This window comes from Bemisia tabaci, chromosome 3 (assembly GCF_918797505.1).
Source record: "Bemisia tabaci chromosome 3, PGI_BMITA_v3".
Classification (NCBI taxonomy): domain Eukaryota; kingdom Metazoa; phylum Arthropoda; class Insecta; order Hemiptera; family Aleyrodidae; genus Bemisia; species Bemisia tabaci.
Genome location: NC_092795.1, coordinates 52,067,219 through 52,089,490, shown reverse-complemented (window position 1 = coordinate 52,089,490; position 22,272 = coordinate 52,067,219). Strand labels below are relative to the sequence as shown.

Sequence of the window (22,272 nt, the reverse complement as noted above, 5' to 3'; positions counted from 1 at the left end):
ATATTTTGTGAAAATGATGAGTTTTGATGGTGTCGTGCGGGAAGTGATCTCATCGGTTGACAACGTTGCCTTTCCAGCCAGCAAATTAAGCTGTTAATTTCTTCCGTCGAGTAACGCTCAATTTCACGTTTTTACTCCTGCAAGGCTCTGGTGTGATTTTTCTTGATGTACTTTTCGAATGAATTTATGTATCTTCAGTAAGAATCGCATCAATTATATCTTTTCTTTTAAAGTTTTACCCGACTCTACTTGGGTCCGAGAAGTTGACTCGAGGAGGCCGGTTGAGCCGATTGTCGCGGACACTTTGCATTCATTCATTCATTTGCCTACATCATGTTTGAAGAAAAGAAAATAAAGGAATCTCAACGATGGTAAAATTTTGTGTACGACTTTAATGAACTGAACATAAATTGACTAGTCCCGCATGTTTAATGTTAATGACACGAATTGGTGTAAATAATTAATTACGTCACTTGGCAACAGTGTGTATGTTTTGCTTGATGTTGTGTCTACGTGGTGTAGAGAGCGCTTGCATCGAAAGCGGGAAAATTCAAATTTACGCTTGTGACAGACTCGTGCGTCTCTCTTTCAGTCGACTACGACTTTTTTTTAAATTTAGACGCAAATATTCGTGCCATTTCCCGTCTATGAACATAATTTTTACGCTCTTCTATTTAAAATAAATGCCTGTCACTCGAATATGTCAGTGTGTTTAGACCAAATTTTCTCGGATCTTATCATGTAAAAAGGAAATGGTTAATGTTTAAAACTTCAGTGTCTCAAATTTTTTCCATCTCGTTCATTTTGCAGTCAATAAAAAATGTCATAGGTATCCCTCTACATATGGCATGCAGCGTGTAAAATGAAAAGAAGGCATTTTCATGATTTACTATTGACAATCAAATTCTCACCTTCTCATAATCTTTTGTGAATGTTTTGATCACTTTGTTTCCATAGCGACGGCACTTAGTCCAGAGAAGCTCAACCAAGATGTAAACAAAATGGAACTTAGTGTTTTACCTCGTGACTGTTGAAGTAGAGTGGTGCTATTATAGTTTCTTAACCCATCGTTTTCAAGACTTCCAGTGCGAATGACTGTCTCTCACATGAAGCCAACTTCCTGTTATGGGAAATTGTTGTCAAAAATTTCTGGCGTTAAAAATAGGAAACTTTAGAACAACTGATTATAGGTTTGTACCTTGACATTTTGCTTCTCTTCCTCTTTAAGACATTGGTAATTGCAGCCACTCTTGGAAAAAATAAACTTTGAGCGTAAGCGCTATGTGAGTGACCAGAATAATTCATCACGTCCCCAGATCACTTTTGACCTCTGGAGTTAAAAATCATGTGACTGTTTGAAATAGGACTGAAAAACATGTTAAGGCGTTCTGTGGAGTTACAAGATCATAACATAACGTGTGTACGAAGAGGCCTTTTAAATATAATTTTTGATACTCACCCGTCCACAAACAGCATCCGCTACACTTCAGAATTAAAAGGCAGAGGCACATATTGATGACTCACCAAAATGTTTCCATATTTGTAGATGAGATAAAAACAAGCCTTAAAAACAGGACTCTGTTGTATTTGGCTTATTTATCTTACCTAGTTTCATCATTTCTAACACCAGTTTTTTCTCTCTTTTCCTTATACATAAAATGTATATTAATGTTTGTTTTAGGAACATTTCAATACTTTTAATTGGCCTGGATAATGCTGGTAAAACTTCAATTGCAAATGGAATCTCTGGCAGTTAGTATAAAATTGTCTTCATACTTAGCTGTGTATCAACTTAAATTGTGAACCTCTTGAAACGAATGAGTGCCTACCTACCCAAATAGCGGAGAGACGCTTAAAAGATTTGTTTTAAAATAACTCTAAAAACAATAAAATGTTTCAAAGACGTTTCCTAACGCACCAAAGTAAGGCAAAGAAAATAACAACTTTAAAAATTTAAGAAGATAAGTCAAGGTGGTATTTATGCCATCTTGGCAGATCTAGAAGTCTTATTTTAATGACTTAAAAGTGATGTTGAAAGTCATTGAAAGACATCCAAAGTTTTGAAGTCATTTTGTAAATCACTTTTAACATACCTATTATTAAATTCTGAAATATTTTTAAAACTTTCCATGGTAGCATCATAAGGAACGGCTTATTATTGCTTAATATATACTGATTTGCAAGCAATAGAAATACATAGGTAAATGACAGGTAACTAATTCTTGTTCTCAAGTCTCAATCCCATTTTTAAAAGGCAATTTTGATTTATTTTTTCCTTTAGATTTAACAAATCCTGTTTTGCCAACGGTAGGATTTTCATCCGTCTCTATCAAATTCAAAAAATATTCTGTAACCCTCTATGATGTTGGAGGGGGACCACAAATTCGCAACATTTGGAGTCAATACTATGGCAATGTGAGTAGCCTTGATTTCCAATTCCTCACCAGAATTTTCTTCCTCATGTCATGACGAAAAAACACTCAATTATTCTGCTCGAATTTTGCAATGTTCAAAGAAAGTACCTAATAAAAATTAGCAGAGCTATGTGATTCAAGTGCTTTGATTGTGGTCTGCGTCACTGCACAATACTTTTTACAATGAAGATAGGTACCTGTAAGACATGACTCCCTTCAATAAGGTGCGCTGTGCAATTGAAGTGATTGTTTCTAGTACCTATTCTTCTTCCAAGTCCTGACCAATCCAGAATTTCCTGTTTTGCGAGACCTATTGTCAAATCAATGACACTTTTTAAAGATAATAACTTATTTTTTTCTTTTAAGGTTCATGGTTTCATTTTTATAATTGATGCAAGCGATGTAGCCCGTCTAAACGAATGCAAAGAAGTATTCTTGAATATGATCTGGCATGACAAAGTTTTTGGAAAACCCATCCTTATGTACGTATCGGTAAAATAAATTCATTTTTTCATTATTTTATTAAGTGACATGTTAAGCATAGGATTAGGTAAAATTTAATAATCCAAATACCTATGATAGTTGTAGAAAATTGGGGCAGCTTGAATTTTTACGAAATAAAAATAATGGAATGGGAACAATTCTGTGAAAAAAAGTGAAAAAAAGAATTAACAACTCTCTCTTTGAGAGTAAAAATTTCATAAGGGAGACAGATTTAAATTTTTCATAAATTGAAAAACCTATACAAACATCAGACTTACACTTTGGAAACTTGGAGAAAATCGTCCAAAATAATTACATAATGTTACACTTGTACTTTATGATATAAATCATCCTTTATTTGTGATGCTGCAGAAATCCACCCATCCCTAGAAATTTACACAATTTAGGAATAGCCTGAACTTACCTGTTAGGTTTTTTTTTTTTAAAAAAAAAATTTGGCCTGATTTGTACCTTAATAATTAGCATGACCTCTCTCTCTCTCATACTTAGTTACCTGAACAAGCAAGATAAAGAAGGTACAATGCATGAATTTGATATTACCGAACATATGGACGTTGAAAAACTAGTGAATTTGAGACAATGTCCTACAAAGGTTGAAATCTGTTCTGCTCTTCCTCGTGAGCAGATTAGTGGTTGCCGTCATAATTACATCCCTGATCCAAGTTTGATTTCTGGATTCAGGTAAGTTGTGTGACTGCAAAGGTTTAACTTGAATGAATTTAAACAATCATCTCCAAATGTTCTCAACTGCTATGAAAATCTTGTTCCAAAGATAGACTGAATATGAGTTAGAGTGGACTGAGTGTACACCAACAAATCAGGATTTTTGTGGTGCGACTGGAGCATGAGAATGCTCTGACTTTCTTATCTTGCAGAAACAAGAATTTCAATTAAACTCAAACATTCGAACAATTCAAACAATCTGAAAGTGTTCACACAGTTTAAGTTTTAAAACGTAGTGACTGGTGAGTATCATGTGGAAATTTAAAAAAAACCAAAAATATGGTCTTGCAGTACATATTTTTAAAATTTAATTGTGTAGAGTTTTTCTCAGTAATATGTCCCATACATCCCCAAAATGTCTAAATTGACTCGGACCAACTCTTTCCTAACTATGATTGCATTTTTCTTCATGAAAGAATTTAGTTAATTCTTCCAGGAACCGTTGATAGAGCATAAAAAATGAACCTTTTCATTTGTTGCGCTGTTTTTTTTTACTTTTTCTCCCCCTTATGTGAGCAAAGAAGATGTGTATCAAGTACTTAAATTCAGCCTCGATTTCTTTATACCGATAGATGGCTTGTCAGTTTCATTTTGCTTCACTACAAACACCTAAACGATCAAGTCTTAAATGCTGAGAGACAGCAGTTAGAGGATGCCGAGCGCAGACGCAATGAATGGCGGCAAAACATCAAGGATAGAGGAACGACTAGGAGCAACGACAGCTCGAAAGAAGTCAATTTTAAGAACCCGTTCAGGCCAATCTCCGAGTTTTTTGTAAGTTTCATCATTAATGGATTTCAAAGATCGAAACATTATTTTGCATTTCATCAAGATTTAAAACTGGCTAGATGGAACTATGGTTGTTTGCTGTTAGTTCATGAACTTGCATCTTGCCAAAAATTCTAGGTGGCGGTAGCTACTCCAGTCTAATCCTGCAAAAACTCCCCATAAAAATTAAGTAGAGGACGACGGGTGGCTGATGCTTTTATTTTACATAGATGTATGACCAGGCTGCAGAATATGTGAGGAATATTAAGTCAGAAAAGAGAAAAATCTTCAGGCAACTTATGATGGGGAACCCGCTTATTTCTAGCGTCAGTTAATTCTCCTATGCTTTTTCTTTTAATAACATGCAAGTGTTCGCAAATAGGTTGAGCCAAATACCTACATGTTCTTTTCCAGGCATTAATATTTTTTCTTTTCCATATTTTTAATAGAAAGAATCTGATGACACTAAAGTCATTAAAAATGGATCAGTTGGCAAGGCTTCCTCATCAAAAAATTCTCATCTTCAGAGAGTTAATGCGGTTGTGGAAAGGAACGGCATTTTGCCTCCAGTTGATCCCGCCAACTCAAGTAACTTCCTATTGAACACGGAGAACAAAAATTCTCATCTCACAATACCCAGCACTGAGGATAAAGATGATTTGGATGTATTTTATGCAAAAGCACTTCAACCTACTGATGATGTAGTCTCCAATTCACCTGACTTGTCTGTTTTCACGATAAGTGGAAGAGATGTTCCATCAGATTCAACAGTGGAGATGCAGCCTGATGAACGAATGCACTCGGCTAAAGACTCGGGTATGTATTTTTTCATTTGCAACAGATAAAATAATGATGCTTTTGATGGAAATATAAATTAAATCTTATCATTTTTCTGTTAGTATTTTTAAAAATAAGTATCCTTTTTAACTGCTCGTAAAAAGAGGGCCAATATGGACGGAGGGTCAAAATGAAAATGTTTAGGCTAGTCAATTCCGAAGGAGCAGAGCAGAAGACACCAATTATCTTTCACGGTGTACGAAGCTTGTCAGAGCTGAGAACTTATTTTTAATTGTAATTTATTAAATCAACAAGGAGGGCAAGGAATAAATGTAGAATGTATCCCCCAAGATCTCAAATGTGTATTTACCATAGTCCAATGCAAAAATATAATTGACAAATTTTAACGATGAAAATCCTGGAAAAAAGCAAATCGATATCTACAGCACAATGGTCTGTGGAACTGACCATGCAGGAAAGAGAAGTTAATCACCAAGAGACAAGCAGTTGATTTGAAGGGGCCAATTGTTCATTCATTTTGTTCACAAATACAAATTCTTCTTGTAATTCTTAAAAACATCAAATTTTCCCTCTAAATTTGACGGATCTTGTGCATTTATTCAAGTCACTTTGAACAAAATTTTTCACTAGCACTCAAATTCTGATCAACATATATTTTCAGTAATGTTGAATTAAAAAAGTGGCAATTTGTAGCCCACAAAATGAGCCGTGTCGTTACCTTCCACTGTCTGAGTCTCAAATTTTCCTCATCAAAAATAAAAAGAAGATCGGACATTAATCAAATTCATACTCCACCAGTTCTAGATTTTTTTACTCGTGGGTTTTTCTTGGTAAAAACGGGCTACCTCATTGTTTTCTGGGAAGGAGGCTTTAGGCTTACAATCCAGTTGAAGAGCATGAGAAAATGTACCTTTGTTTGTTCTTCTTGACGCCCACCTTTTTCTTGTTCTCAACACTGTCATCCTGGCTAATATTCTTGTTAATATAACTGGCAAGACTTTTGGATGAGCTTTGTTGTTTCATCCTTTGCCTTTGCCGAGCAAGCGCATTTATAAACTCAGATTTTAAACAGGGTAAACTTTTTGATTTTTCAACCTCGCACAGTAAACTTTTATGACGAAGGTCTTCTTGACTCATTTGAATGCTTCCCATCTTTTGAGGTTACCTTCATAGGCTAATTCACTTCCCTTCAAGAGAAGCTGGAAAAATTTGTTTTTATATACTTGTTTGTCTCCTAGTAACCAATACCTCAATTTCAAAACTAAACAACTTAACCTGCTCGGATCACTGTATTTGGTACTTTGATTATTACTTCTGAGCTAGAATATCCTAATTTTGGAAGCATTAGTTAATAACTAAGAGGATGTACATTGTACATATTATGTGTCTATGTAATCAAATTCTAAGAACTTAAGAATGAGGTATTTTTAGAGAATTTGCTCCAAGGCAATTGACTCTTTATTTTCATCTCTGATTACAACAGATTTAATACATTTTACAGATTACATTTTAAATAAATCGGGCAGGGCGCTCTTCCCTTTTCGGCGTGTGAATAAAACAGCTCCAGCACCATTGGATACTTTATCAGCCAAAAGAAATTCATCTACTGAACCTCAGAGAGGGAATGAAGATAATTTATCCAAAAATCAAAATATTTTAACCACTTGCCAACTTGAGCTTGCTCCAATTATCAGCAGACAAGCTGAGACAAATCTTGATCACAGAATACCAGGTACGTGGCGTCTCAATTGTGAGTTAATCTTTTTTGTTTTCATATTTTATGTTGCAAGTAATAATTAACATGTAATTATTTTATATTTTTTACTGTGATGCGACCCCAGGTCCAGGCATCAAGTCATCACCTGTTGCAGGCACAAAATCATAAACTTCCTCTGATTTTCTGATTTTTTTTTTTTTTTTAGGTGAGACGGTTGAAATCCACAGCAGAGTAAAAGGCATTTTTACCCGAAATAAACCAATAACATCATCAACTGAATGCATTTTAACCGACTCCGACAGTGCTGATGTTGTGATGTAAGATAATTCTCCTTTGTGCAATAACAAACACCACTTCTAGAGATCCCTTGGAAAAGAAGACAACACTTACATAAATAAACTAATCCCAAGTTAAATGTTTAAGGACGTTTCTACTAAACAATATTAGATAATAAATTATTTTCATACTTGTTGATCTTTTTATATTCATGTGGTTTTGATAATTTGTATTTCTTTATTTTCTACCATTTGAAAAGGAAAGATTCTCGAATATACTATTTTTAAAAGAAAATTCTTTGCCTATCATTTCTCCTCTGATTCAAATTATATTCTGTGAACGAACTGTGGCTTTCAGAAGGTGAAGTTTGCGACACTTTTCGTTTATCTTTGTTGACTTAACGATTAAAATTATGATCCTATGCCGGGTAGTAAACAAATTCTATACCTTCTATTTTGCTCCCTCCTGTAGAAATAATCATTTTTTCAGTTTGCTATCTTTCTTCTTTTTTAACAGCCGCAAAATTTACTTTCATGACAAAAAGAATTTGAAACACAAACTTGTCAAATTCAAAGTATTTATTCAGTACCTGTACAATAACAACAAAATAAGGCACAAAAAAAAAATAACTTTTTATCTACTAACAGTTACAAATGGACAAAGACATGATAATGAGAAGTAATGGAAAGAATATGACTGAAGAGAAGCCAACAACATGGGCACAATTCAACATTTGACCCTTAAGGTTGAGAAAAAGAATCAGGAATTTGATTAGTGTTACTGGGAAAGTGAGACTACGAGTCAGTCGTTTAAGAGGTAACTGCTCCCCTGCCTCTGTTGCTCTTAGGTAGAATCTTCATAACTTCTGAACAATTTCTTTCTGTGTAGAAGGGAGTCAGGTTCTCTTGAAAATGCGCCTGTCCCTGCCTACGTTTTATTTTTCTTCTTCATTTCTTCCCCTACGATAGGATCAAGTCATAAAGACAAGAGACAGGATCAGAGGAAAATAATTAAACAAAATCCCAATTTTGCAATTACTCTAAGCCATTTTGCTAATTTGCCGCCAACAGCAAGAAAACTCGTTCAAATATGTTTGAGGAGTGACAATATTTTCATTTTTATGATGGTGGACGCATCTTTACTAAAACATCTTTACTAACCTATCACGTACACTTCCTTACTTTAAGATTACTAAGCACAGTTCAATGGTGGTGTCTTTTCTAGGAAATAAATATTCTTCCCAACAGCTCACAAAATAATTTTATCAGAAAAAGGACAGATACGTCATGAGTAGATATACAAGGAAGAATTTGGAGGACAGATCACGTTGTATATGCTACACCACAATTGAGACATGATTGGAGAAGTTCACTTCCTAAGTTCCTCATATTAAATACATGGCCTCTCACCCATTAAAACAAAAATAACCATTATGAGTCAGGCCGGAATTCAACTGATGAGGACTTTAAGTTTCATCACAGAGAACATCCGATTAGCTGGACAGCGGAGTAATTATTTTCATTTATTTTAGATTGTAACTTTTGACCTCACCCTATCCTTCATTTTTTGTCCTTCAAATGAACTTTTTTGAGAACAATTTAGAATCTTGAGCCATGAATTTAAATTATTTTAAAAAAGAGACATAAAGAGGAAAAAATTTTGACTCTTATAAAAAAATTTGGAAAAATTATAAAATACTACAAAACGATTGTATGCTGAGTATTGATATGATAACAGATGATAGTAAAAAAAAAATAACTCTTAAACTTGAGTGTCAAGTTTCTCCTCACAAAATTTCAACAAAAATCACTAGAAAATTGAGACAAATTCGGAGAGATTCTGAAGTCAATGGTTCCTTAAGACTTCTGTAGGGTAACCCTGTAGTAACACTCTCCTTGTAGGTTGCAGCGAACTTAAGAACACCTTAGGTGCTTTAAGAGTGAAAATTTTATGTAATAGTAAAAAACACCTGCAGTAAAAGAAGCAAAGTCTGAGAATTCTTATTGGATACTTGCTTCAAAAGTCTCTTTTAAATTTGCTTACTGTTGGTATTTGTTAAAAGAGAAAATCAAATTTGATGAATTAATCTACAAATAGGATGGGAATTCCCACTCTTGCGGCAGAAATTTTGATAATTGGATTCTCTTTAGCTTCTGGCTTTCTAGAACATGAAGGCCTAAAAATTTGGTATTGTAACTTACTTGAAAAATATATTAAGAATAGAAAAAAGTTTTCTAAGGTGTTTGACGGTTTTGTTGTGGCTACATCTGTCAATATTTGTAAAGTTTTGCAAACTTGTTGAAAACAGAGAGAGTAAGAGAGTTTTGATACGTAACTGTCACAGCTTATAAGTATTGTTGTGGGGAATGTAGACAGTTCAGAGACAGAAAATAAACATTGTGGTTGGAGCACTTTCAAACTTACAAAATTTTTCAAAATTTTCTCCTTTCCCATTGTGTTCACACTTTAAAGAAAAAAATAAAACTTAAAAAGCCTTGAACTTCTCAAAATCTAAGCACTTTCAAGGAGATTTCGACAATACGGATGTTTCTAGTCCTAATCTTTCTGAAATTTACAGTGCGCAACAAAATGTTCAGTAACTCGCAAATTTTTCATTCGACTGACAAAACTTTGTATACTGCACCGGAACATATTTGATGCATAATTTTCTTCTCCCTACTTGATTAGCAGCAAGACTCTAGTTTCTACAAAGTCAAAGATGTTCAATGTGAGGAAAAAATAAATTTCATACAATTGGGAAAATAACAAAATTTTTACGACTTCGCTAGTAATATCAACAAAATTATTGCACAATAATAATACCTACCTACAAAATATTAATATTAATAAAAAAAGAGGAAAAATCACTTGAAGGTTATTGACTTTCTTCACAAGTGCCCTCAAATTAATTGCAAGTAAACCCAATGGATGCATCTTTGGAAAAAGTGATTACTTGTAATTTTAAACATCTCATTTTGAACAATTTTTCGACTCAGCTGACTTTTGAGCTATAAGTTTATCATGCCCTCGGGAACAATTTCTTTGTTAGGCATTTTAATGCCTGCAAAAGAAGGTGAAGCGCTGGAGATTCTAAGTATTGCTGGTCAAAAACGGGAAAATAAAGTATGATATTAAACTTGAGAACAAATTTGATTCAGTAATCAGTACCCAACTGATGAGAATGAGGAATGTTGAAATTGGAAGACTTGAACTCTAAATTTAAATTTTGGATGGATTTTAGCCACAATTCATATGACAAAACTATTACTCTTCAGTTAACAATAAGGATTACTCTTTCAGATAACATAGGAGTAAGTTCTGGTTCTGATGAGTAGAATGAAGAAGATCAAAAATTTCTTTTAAAAATTTTAAAATAGAGGAGCCTTCTGGAATGATTTGACCCTTCAGAAAAACACATTACCTTCAATTTTTTTGGGAAATTTATGGGACTTGATTTTACTCCCAGAAATGAAATTGGACAAAAATTTAAAAAAGTTACACTAGCAATTTGAGAAGTTGGTTTTGTTCTTCTCAAGAGATGCTTCAATCATCAGAGGAAAGAAAATGACAGGCTCTGTAATTGAATGCAATAAATAGTTCCATCACAAAGAAGTTCTAATCTTGAATAAAAATACCTATCTAACAGGGAACTTGATGAATCACTTGTCATATTATTGCTCTAAAAAGGGATTCATTAATCTGACTTTGAATTTGTAGAGCAAGTGTTTATGCTGAATGAGATAGCATCCTGCGTGATCACCCTTAATTTTCCGACTGGCACATCAGAATGAGCTAATAATAAGAGTTTAAATGAGCAACGATTTGTCAATAAGAAAGCTCTATCTTTTGAGTTTTCTTATTTTAGTCTAACTAATTTAAATATTCGCATACTTTTCATCCTTATAAACAGGGTGTTTCAAAAGAAAGTATCCACCTCGAATATCTTTTGAATGAATTCGAATATCAACAAATGACAAAAGACGTTTTCAATACTTTTGAGAGGCGACATCTTTCCCGCACATTGGTATTTTTGGGCCTCTTGGGTGTTATGGCTTTTTTCAATGCACAAATTATTTAAAAGATATCCAAGGCAGATATTTTCTTTTGAAACATCTTGCATAATTATTTTCAGTATCAACAATGCAAAGGAAGAGAAGTGCGAACGAATTAGAATATAAATTATGGAATCATCATTTTGGTTTTAGAGAAATTTTTACAGGTAAAAAATATACAGATTAGTATACAAGAATATACAATAAATTTTAGCTTGATTTACCTTTTAACACAAGAAAGTAGAGGGAGGAGACATAAAGAATCAAATTTTATACACATTTTTTTTAAATCCACCTATCTACATTTGAGTTTGGTAAGTATATAAAATTTAAGTTTCCTATTACATATCACTTAAAACAATACGCTAGAGGAGAGTATATTACAAAAGATGGAAGTTACAAAAATTTACTAAGAATATCACAATTGTGAAAAAGATACTGAAAAAAAAAGGACAGAAATAATGTATTTACACAAATTTACTCCTTGAGTTATTTACTCATCATTGCAACAAATAACTGATATGTTGATGACAGCTCTAGGTAAAAAGAAAAATACATACACAAATGGAATGTTTATCAATAAATTTTCACTTTCATAACTGGTAAATTATTTAATCCTAAACAAGGAGAACTAAATAATTCCTAACCATTTTGGAAAACAGAAAATTTTCAAACCCGAAGATACATCAGAAACCACAGATATATTGGAATGTAATTTGGCATGATTGGGAATTAAGATAAGTATTTAGACCGGAAAATCATGACTGATAGGTATAATGACTTCCTTTTTCACTCGATCAGTTATTATATCCATTTGGTAATCTGTTTAAAGTAGAGTATTGACTGAAGAAATGGCACAGGATTTAAAAAGGGATAGTCAATATTTCTACGAAACTTTTCAAAATGATGTTAACTGACATAATCTGGAGTGCCAAATAAAGAATTATCACTTTTCTAAACCAAATCCTTGAACGGTTTTTGAAAATTGATTGAGGAGATAAAGTAATGGTTGGAAAAAATTGACTTCTGATGTTTCTTGTTTGGCTCCTATCAATTTCTTTCTCATCACATCACTCAAAAAACAAAATAATTAGAATAAAACTTATATGAACTGACCCAACAGAGATTCATTTACGTCAATGTTAAAATGAGGAGGAGTTAAAAAGGATCTGAACTACAACTTTCGCCACTTTCTAACAGAAAGCGTTTCGATTTGTCTGCATGACAACAAATTTTTGCTGTGGAGCTTGCAAACGCTTGGCTTGGTAATGATAGGGTTAAGTAGAAGTTTATCACATACTACAAGATGTCAATTTGATGAAGTTTCAGCTTTAAAAATTACTGGCTAAATTGTTAATTTATACTTACATATAAACATTTTTATTAATTAGATTTTAAATGATGATGTTTTAGAATGCGAATCATCAGTTACCTCACTTCTATAATTTGAGCACATTCTTTTTGGCTAATTACTTTGTACCCTTGTCTCGCTACTGAATGATGTGAAGAGAAATTATTGCCAAATTTTATTTGTTGTTCAGTACTTCACAAACTGACAAGAAAAATTAAGTAGATTACTACGCTGCAAGATCATTAATTATAAGATGAGAGAACACTTTACGTTTCGACTTTTTTCTTTTGTATTTTGTACGAAAAATAGTTAAGTAGTTTATTGTAACCACATTAAGTAGCAATGGAGAGTATTTCAGAAATATCAATTTTTCTCTGTGAGAAAAAAAAGGTTCTCAATGTGTATACTTGATAAAAATATGTAGATTTAAAAAATGGAAAAATTTCAATAAAAAAGAAAAGTTGTGAGATAAACATTATTAACCAATCAGAGAATGAAACAATTCGATATTAGATATTACGAGAAATTAAGTAAAGGTCTTAATGAAATTTTAATCCAAATTATGTGACGTGAAACAGATGAAGTTTCACAAACGTTAAAGTACAGGAAAATACTAAACCTGAGAAAAAGGAAGATGTACACAACTAAAAAGACAAGCAGAGGGCAATCAACCACAAGCTGGTTGAAAAGAGGACTCGAGAAAAACCTTACCTTAAATTGCTGACAAGAACTATAACTTTGATGGGTCGTAGTTTTCAAAAATCCACTTTTGCCTCTCTCTACTTTCTTCACACTCTTCCATTTTTAGCTTCTGTTTATTTGCTGAAATTGCTAAACACTTTTTGCTGCTACCGTGGCGGATAAAATGAGTCTGCAACCAAAAACAAATTGCTGAGGTTTTCGGGGAGGGAAGTAATACAAGCACTTTATGACAGAGTAAAATTAGACAACATGTCGAAGGTACCACTACAAAATGAAGGTTTAGCAAAGTGAGCAAAAAGTTGAGACTGTGTACCAGATGATTCAAGGCTCCTAATGAAAAAATGCCGCAATACCATATGAGGGGTGTTGCTGAAGCCCCAAAGCAGTGCCACTGTAAATTTCTATAATTCAAGCGTTTTTGACGGTAGCAGGTCTCTATTTGACGAAAATAATTAATTTTAGCCAAGTCTGTAAGCCAACAATGGACATATTCATGGTTTTTTCAAGTTTAATGTCCTTTCTCAATAGGGACTGGGCAATTAAAATCAAATATAGATCTTTCACTATCGGAAAACCTAGGAAGCAGGATGAGTGAGGTCAATTTTAGCTTTAAGATAGGCCTTAAAGGCACCCTCTTCAAAAAGCACATCATTCAAAAAAAATTATTTTTTAGAATTTTTATAGAAATCCAAAAATATGCATGTCTAATAAGACGAGTCTCCAGATCTCCAGATGATTGGAATTAGACGGATAGTAATTAATTAATAAGTAGTCGGCAGGTCTACTCGGCCGTGCTAAGGAAGAACGCCTTGCGCACCTTCAGACATTGCCAAATTACCGCTATTGAAACACAAATTTTCAAGGAAATCTGTGAATATTTTTCCTCCAATTTTTCAGAGAATTTCGTTTGCTGGCAGATCTTAATTACTTGAAAATTTCAAGAAGAAATATTCATAACTTCTTCAAAATAAACACTTTCTTGGAGGAAATTTGGCAACTCTCAAGTGTTTTTACAATGTTTTTCTTTAGTAAGGCAGTACAGTGATCGCACTCACAATCAGTTATTTTTACTTTGATAATTGGGAAGAATTCAAATAGGTAATGCTATTTGAATTGTGAATGTATCAAAAAAAAATTATTAGATTTGAAATGCACGGATACAATATCTTTCTTAGATATTTTAGTTCCTAGAAAATCGAGAAGAAACTAAGTTTCTAAAATACATAAATATTTGAATGAAATTCGGAAATGAAAAACTTTCCTGAATTATGTTATCACACTTGGATTGCATTTTGCAAAAAGGAACCACTAGCATTGCAATGATGCTAATTGTCCAACTTCATCTTTTGAAATAAAATTGTGGAAATCGTGAAAAACTGTGAAATTTAGATGGTAATTTTTGTCTTAAATTTACAGTTTTTAGCGAGTAAAATAGAAACTATTGATGGATAATCGGGTTTTTCCTCAAAGACAAAAGAAGTTGCACAATCTTAGCAACATTGCAATGCTAGTGGTTCCTTTTGGCAAAATGCAATCCACTTGATGTCACCTTTTGTGAAATGGAAAATAATATGAAGGGAGTACTACTTACATCAGGTTCATATTGCCACAACTGATTTCCTTTCGAGCCATGACAAGGATATAAGATCACATCTGCTCCAGCGTAATCTAAACAAGCCTCATCTCGGCGAATTTCACCAGTTTTACTTAGCATCCAGAACTGCAAAAAAATTAAAGAATGATGAGAAACAGATTTTTCCATCAATGATTTACTAATGGAACCTCATTTTTACCAACTTAAATTTAAAAAATAACCGCCTAATAGTTTGAAGTAAAAAAGTAAGAGTCTGAAAGTTTAAAGAACTAATTGCCTTCAGTTAGCCTTTTTGCCTTTCATCATTAATATTTTCTTGTTTTTTTTTTTCAAATTAAAGATTGTATAAGTTCAACTTTTTGTTCATCTTGACTTAGAAAAAATGTGGGCAAAACAAAAAATTCAAAAGTAAATTAGCAAGATAGATCAATCATTTACATTAGGTTGCAATCACGAGCAAAACAGTAGAAGGCGTTAAAAATTATTCATCCAATTTATTCTTATAGTGACATTAAATATTTCTCTCTTGCCTTGAAATTAAAATTCAGACTTTTCATCAAACGCAGTGTATGACACTGCATGCATCTAAACGAGAAAACATGCGATGTGGTTTTCAAATTCAGAGCTAGTCAGCTCAGATCATTGTTTGTTTAAATTTCCTGAATTTCTTTTTATCATTTTCTTTGTTTTTACAAATGTTTGAATCGATATGAGAATCACTTTTCATCTATTTTGAAAGAACAAATGGTCAAGTTTGATCAGAAGTGGCATAATTGCATTTCTTCATGCACAATTTCTTCTCATGTTTTATTTCTTCACCACAAAACTGAACAGTGATGCCTGAAAATGTTTAGTGGCTTTCCCTTAGATTACGAAGAGTACATTCACAAAATTTTGGATCAGGATGACACTTGAACCCCAAAATTATAAAAGATATTATACACAGACTATTAACAAATATAGCTATCATATATTGGCAAAAAAAATAGAGCAAAAAACAGAGACTTTAAATACTTCTACGATAAAATGGAACTAAAATAAATGGAAGCTCGACTGAGAAATAATCAGCATGCCTATTAACAAATTTGCGCATCAATTTATCAGCCACTTTTGATAAGCAATTATGATTCTGAAGCACATTCCAGCTGCTTATTTCTAAAATCTTGCCTAATTCAAGAGAAATTCATTGAATGTTTTCTTCTTCTTCTTTGAACTTTTATTCAAAATTTCTCCTACAGGCAAAGGTATTAAGAAATTCATTAAATTTAAACTCAGCGATGGATAATGCTTAGGTCCCACTTTCAAGATAGCTTTCAATAAATCAAGTCCAGTAAAGAATCAAACATAAATCAAAATTAATGATTTTATGAATACTACTGAGGCTGCAGAGTAAAGACAGAATCATTTGTTTTGATCTGTGTACAAACATCTGAATCTAGCTTGGATATACTTAAAGCTACACTGACAGCAGAATCTAAACTTAGACCTTGTCCACACGAGCGCAGTTCACGGAACTTAAGGCATATTACTGAGATTCAGGGAACAAGTTCACCCGAAGTTCCGCAAACAGTGCTCATGTGAACAAGACCGTAAAAATGCACCAATATCAGTCAAAAGTATTGCTGAGTACTTTAATATGAAACTGTCTTAGAGAAAAAAGTCATTCAAACAGGTAAAAATTTAATATAAATACAGGGTGTCTCAGAGAAAGCTAATATATGATTGAATTTCAAGACACAGAATGGATGTATGCAAATGTATTGACGAAACAGTAACTTCCAAGTTCAATTTCAGAGACTTTGGAGACCATTGAAATAGATCTCTACCACTCCGAGGTTGCCAGGTTCTGCCGTAAAATGTTGATATTTTACATGGGTTTAAAAGGGGAAGAATGGCTCACTATATGGCAACATCACTACCACTATAAACAGGGAAGTAAAGTAAGTCTTTCATTTCTTTCTCATTTTCTTTTTTTTTAAGAGAGAAGGGGCATTTTTTTTGGGCAACATTTAGTCAAGATGAGTTTTTCAGTCCTGTTAGAGTGACAACTCTTGAATAGTTATTTCAATTCACTGAAGGTTAGTTGAACACTTCTTGGAAAGTAAGATGCGTGTTATGGAGAGGAAAAGATTTTGGTTAGGTTAATTTTTTATACTGGGAGGATTATAAGGAAGCAATTTTTTCTTCTATTTAACAGCGCAGCGTTAAGAAATCAAACAGTTTAAGTACTAGCAGCTTAGCTCATCTAAATTTCTTACAAAAAGCATGTTGATGCCTAAAGTGCAAAACCACATATCTCTATTAGCAAAGTTGCAGGCTTTCTGTCATACTTTATTAAATCTTTGGAGCATTAGTTTTTGTAATTTTTTAAAAATTTCCTTGATTTTTCCTCTCTGTTGGCAGAAAACTTTGTATAAATTTCAAGTTATAAGGCTGACTTTTTTCTCTTCGAAAAAATAAAATAGGAGCAGAAATTTAGAAACATTGCAATGGTGATACCTGGTTTTGCACTTCGGCAATCAATGTGATGAAATATCACAAGCTGTTCATTTGTATAAAAATGAAATCTGTACAAAAATACTAGAATCTATTCATGCTGGTTAGAGATATTAGATGTTAATACCACAAGGAGGGCCAGAAAAACCGACGAAGAAGGAGAAATTAGAAATTAAAATGAATCCTTATCATTACCTGGTTACCAAACTGCCTATGGCAAGGCCACAAATTCACTGGTTTATGAATATCTTCAGGCTTACATGAGGAATCGATGCAATAGTCTGACCATTGATTCCGAATCTAAAGCAAATTAACGGAAAAATCATCTTCTGTCGAAATGTTAAGGAAGTTACGCGAATAGGCCCATATTAAACACTTCAAACCCATTAGAATGTGCACATGATTGGATGAATTTATAAGTCACTTGAAGCTTAATACGCTCAATAATCAGATTAAGTTAAAAATGATGGATCTCTCTCTTGGTTGAATACCTACGCAAGTTTACGGGGGGAGGGATTATGTACTTTGAGTTAGTTTTCCTCTTAATTTTGTACTTTCACAAAGAACAATAACAAAAATAAAATAAAATAAATTGCAGCCTAGAATCCATTTACTAGGATTGTAGTAGTAGACTGTAGTAAAGCAGTAGTTTTTACTCATTGTCAGTACATGCAAGATATTTGCACATGCAAAAACAAGAAAAGAGGATGGTGGTTTTAAGTTTACTTTAGTTTTATATTTGAGAGCATTCATAGCGATTTTCAAAGAGAACCTCAAATTCAGTGTTTGTTTTTACAAGTGATAAATTGACGAACAATGAAATGATGAAGCTTGCTTGTGACTTATAATTTCAACCACTGAGGTGAGAAAATTAATAGCATAAATGTTGATTACTATGATTATGATACCCAGACGGTCTAAAATACAACGATCAACAAAACATAAACCAACCAAAATATACACCAAGACATGAAACATAACATATAACATGAAGACAATCCTAATCGGGCATTCTATTTGTTCACAAACCTGGTTACCGCCCATTCTATGGCACGGGTAAAGGCCTACAGGTTTATGCAAGTCGCCTTTTCGAGCAGCTGAATCCAAACATGTTTTACCACCATAGCCCATATTGCGCACCTGTTTTTGAAAATAGGCAGTGATTTCAAAAATAAACAGATAATAAGGTAAAAACTTTGAGTCATTCAGTCGCAGTAAGACGAAACAAAATTTCTATCAACCTCATGAAGATCCGCGACAGTTCACAGGTTTTTGACCACTGAGTAATTATACAATCAATGTCTACAGAGCACTACGTAAGAATATTTTTCGGTTTGGAGACTACATTCTTAAAATTTATCCGAGTCCCAAAATCCAAATTGCAGTGGAATTTCTCGACATTTTGAATCCTTCAGTATAAAATTCCTGGCTAATTTGAAAGGAGAAAAGACAATAAACAGAGGAAAGCACATCAAGGGCAAAAGAAGTATCTTGAGAGCAGAAGTCTTATTTCAGATAATTTCTGGCCTGAGATGAATGTCCATCTTCATTCAATAGTGCCATTCCGAGGAGGTGTACAGGTACACGCAAAATTTCATGCTTTGGATCTTCTCAAAAGGACAAAGATTCCATAAAATCTGTACTCTAGAAAACTGCATTTTAATCTTACATCTCACTATTCACGTGTCATTTCACTGCTTTTAACATTTCGAACAGTCTTAGGAAAATTCTTGAATACCTATCCGGAAGCTAATACTGGGTGAGTGAAAAGAGTTGGAAAGTATAATAATTCCTAAATAGGAGCAAAATAGTGCTTCTGCTCGGCCAGATACCAGATTCAAAACTTGAGAAAAATTTTGATGAGGAGGTATAGGATCAAAAATAAAACCCAAATATTACGAATAAAAGAACAATAGATCAGAAAACTTTCGCAAAATATGGTGCTGCCCAAAAATGATCAGCGTCTGGGGTGCCTGACATGTGCCAAAAATTACAATAGACGTGGCTGAAAAGTGCGACATGGGAGGAAGGGAAAGAGGTTGGAGAAATTACATGATGTCATTCATGATGCATGATTGCAGTTGGACTTTGACCTAGAGGAAGCAGACAGATGAGACCAGAGCAAAATTTTAAAATATTAGAGCAAGGAAGTCTACAGAGAGGGGTAGAACAGTGATAATGAGACCACATATTCTAGACACTTATCCAAGTGCACAGAATTTTAAAAGACCAATTAAAATAGACTTCTGCACGACTGATTGCCCACACTTTCAACTTTTATTTCTCGGAAAATTCAAAATTTAAAAATGCAGAAAGTCATATCCCTCAAAAATTGTCTAAATTGTTTCCTATTGTTCTTCCCCAGAAATGTGTTCGACTGCTTTCTAGAGGTCCACGATTTCTACACAGTTCCCAACTTCAATGTACTGAGCAAGTGCTCTGTTGAAACCTTTAAGAAAATTAAAACCAAAACGAATTACGGTAACTTCAAAATTAGAAGAAAACAAAGAGTCTATAAGAAATAAAAACACAAATAAGATGCTCTCAATTTTTCCCATAGAAGGATTTAAGAATCTCAAGGTAGTGAGACCCATTAACTATTTATGTTCCTGATAGGATTGTTCCAAATTGTTCATGGATTTCATAGATTTTAAGACCGATGCATGCATGCAACAAAAAATTGACAATCACTCTGACAAGATACAAACAAGCTCATTTTTAATGTTCGTAGCAGATAGTACGTACCATTTGTTGATTTGAAAAGATAATTTATATTCACATTATCACTAGTGTTCATGCTTATCGAGTGTTGGATGTAAACACTTAAGTACATTTACCCAGCATTTTAGAACTTCACTTAGATTGCTATGTTTTTTTTAATGTAAAATTTAGAGGACAATATGCAAAGTAGTGCTTTGGTTCATGAGAGGCACTCCTGCAAACAGCCTCATTCAATGCATTAATAATAAAATGAACAGGTGAAAAACTTTCAGTTCTTGATAAAAATTGATACTGGCTATTGGATAATTTTGTGAACTTTGTCAAAGGAAGAGGTACTTGTGAAATTATTTTATGTTGAATGCAGCAACATTGATTAGATATTCTTGGAATGAAAAGTTTTGAGTTGATGATTCTCATAAATCTCAAAAGTAAGAGATAGATGAGTATGTTTTGATCTTGACTATTATTACTCATTAAAAATAACGCAGATATTTTACACAATGAGTGGGAATTATGACTCACCTCTCCTGAAGCAACTGCTTCACCAGGAATGAAAAGTTCTGGATAAATATTATCTAAGTACCACTTGAATGGTTTACATCCTAATTTTTCCCGCAACTTTTTCCTTGAGGAAACATCTCCAAAATCACCCTGAAACAAGCAAAAGAAAAAAATTGCAAGGATGTGTTTGATTGCAAGCCTCAGGCTAGCTTCTTGCATTGGAATATTTACAAAGAAGTCACTAAGACAACTATATATGGACCATATTGTAAACGTTGCGCACATTTGGATTTTGATTAATCCAAGGGTATCGCAAGAAAATCATAAGTTGCTGGGTTAAGATGAGAAAACTGAGTAAAAGCTTGCAAATTTCTTTAATCTGAAGATACCTTTTGAGGAAAACTTCACAGCATTGAAAATGAAAAATGGGGGCAAATTTTATTAAAATACTTACTTTGTCTCCTCCTATCCTTTGGTAATAGTATTTAGCATATTCGTCCAGCCAAACTTCAGCAAGTCTGACTGAATTCCTCTTGAGAACGTTGACACCTGATCGCCATTTGTAGGGGGACCTTTTGCGGAAAATATGACCGACATGAGAGCATGGCACAATTTCTAGAGTTCCTCCACACATCCAAGTCTATGGTAATGAAAAAGAAAAAAAATTAAAAAATAAGAAAACAAGCTTATACATACTAAGTGCATAGGGGGGGGGTGATATCTCAGCATGATAAAGATATGACATGTTCAGGATTTTTACTTTTTACATTTCTTAGGATTTGTATCTACATCCTGACAGAAAAAGACTGGCTTTACAGTAACGTCTTACCAGAGAAGAATTATTATGAGAATGACACAAAATTTCCGTGAACAAGAAATTATTTTATCTTAAATAATTTCATTTTTGTTTTACTGTACATGTGTCAGAATAAGTGTTGAAATGGCTAAATTATTAAAGGAAAAATGTTGCATGTGAACTCTATGTATGCTACGTCTATAGCGTAAATTTGTTGAGTATGCAAAGAATTCCTTTTTTCCTTCAGAGGAAGTAAGGAGCTGATTCATTAGAACAGGAATTCCTGATTGGTTCTTCTGGATGTTTAATATACACTTCAAACATCTTCAATATTAATTTTATGATAATTTGCCAAAGTTTACCTTGAAAGAAAGCTCTAGATTTTCACCACCCCAGATGTCGAATCCTGAGTCATAGGTGCCGAGACGTTCAAAAAAATGTTTATCAATACTAAATAGTCCACCAGCCATAGTGGGACTCCACACAGGCTCAGCTGGATTTTTGTGTCGCTTTTTCTCTCTTTCAGGAACAGCGTGCCAGTTGAACTGTGGGCAAAGTAAAGTATATATTATTTCAAAGAGAAAATCAAACAAAATATTTTGTGACTGCTTTAATAGAATCTATTGTCTTAATAGAATGCCGTGTTAAAATTGATCCTTGTTGATCACTTTTGATTGCCTTGACTTTACTTACCTGATTACTACCAGGTAAGTAAAGTAACTGGTCATGATGAAAATAAGAAGTTGGCACATTAGTTTTGTTCCTTTAGCTAAAAACAACCCATACAGCAATAAAGCTAATGCTATATGTTTTGTTTTGTCAATTATAGTGTTTAATGGTTGAATTGAATAAATAAAAA

General features: G+C 33.4%; 2 protein-coding genes across 6 annotated transcripts in view; one reads left to right on the top strand and one right to left on the bottom strand.

Annotated features, from left to right (window-relative positions):
• Positions 1-190: 190 nt before the first annotated feature.
• LOC109036282 (uncharacterized) lies at positions 191-7,494 on the top strand. Of its 2 annotated transcripts, XM_072298601.1 has the most exons (10): positions 191-371; positions 958-1,190; positions 1,682-1,752; positions 2,282-2,415; positions 2,781-2,896; positions 3,408-3,599; positions 4,214-4,415; positions 4,859-5,225; positions 6,709-6,939; positions 7,130-7,494. In XM_072298601.1, exons 2-10 carry the CDS (start codon positions 1,126-1,128, stop codon positions 7,243-7,245), a joined length of 1,494 nt encoding a protein of 497 aa, XP_072154702.1. In that variant the 5' UTR covers positions 191-371; positions 958-1,125; the 3' UTR covers positions 7,246-7,494. The 2 variants fall into 2 exon arrangements, with proteins under 2 accessions (XP_072154702.1, XP_018905920.2); XM_019050375.2 differs by lacking the exons at positions 191-371; positions 3,408-3,599 and having other exon boundaries at positions 659-1,190.
• A 266-nt stretch (positions 7,495-7,760) lies between these two features.
• The window catches only part of Pgant9 (polypeptide N-acetylgalactosaminyltransferase 9), a 59,371-nt gene continuing 44,859 nt past the window's right edge, over positions 7,761-22,272 (bottom strand). For 2 of the 4 annotated variants that reach the window (XM_019050369.2, XM_019050370.2), the window contains exons 5-10: positions 21,776-21,958; positions 21,072-21,257; positions 20,639-20,767; positions 18,425-18,535; positions 14,897-15,025; positions 7,761-13,474 (exon numbers count right to left, since the gene is read on the bottom strand). In XM_019050369.2, coding sequence (XP_018905914.2) covers positions 13,334-13,474; positions 14,897-15,025; positions 18,425-18,535; positions 20,639-20,767; positions 21,072-21,257; positions 21,776-21,958 — 879 coding nt within the window. In that variant the 3' untranslated portion in view covers positions 7,761-13,333. Of the gene's footprint in view, positions 13,475-14,896; positions 15,026-17,590; positions 17,696-18,424; positions 18,536-20,638; positions 20,768-21,071; positions 21,258-21,775; positions 21,959-22,272 lie in introns of all 4 variants that reach the window. The other 2 variants (XM_019050372.2, XM_019050371.2) reach the window with 2 other exon arrangements.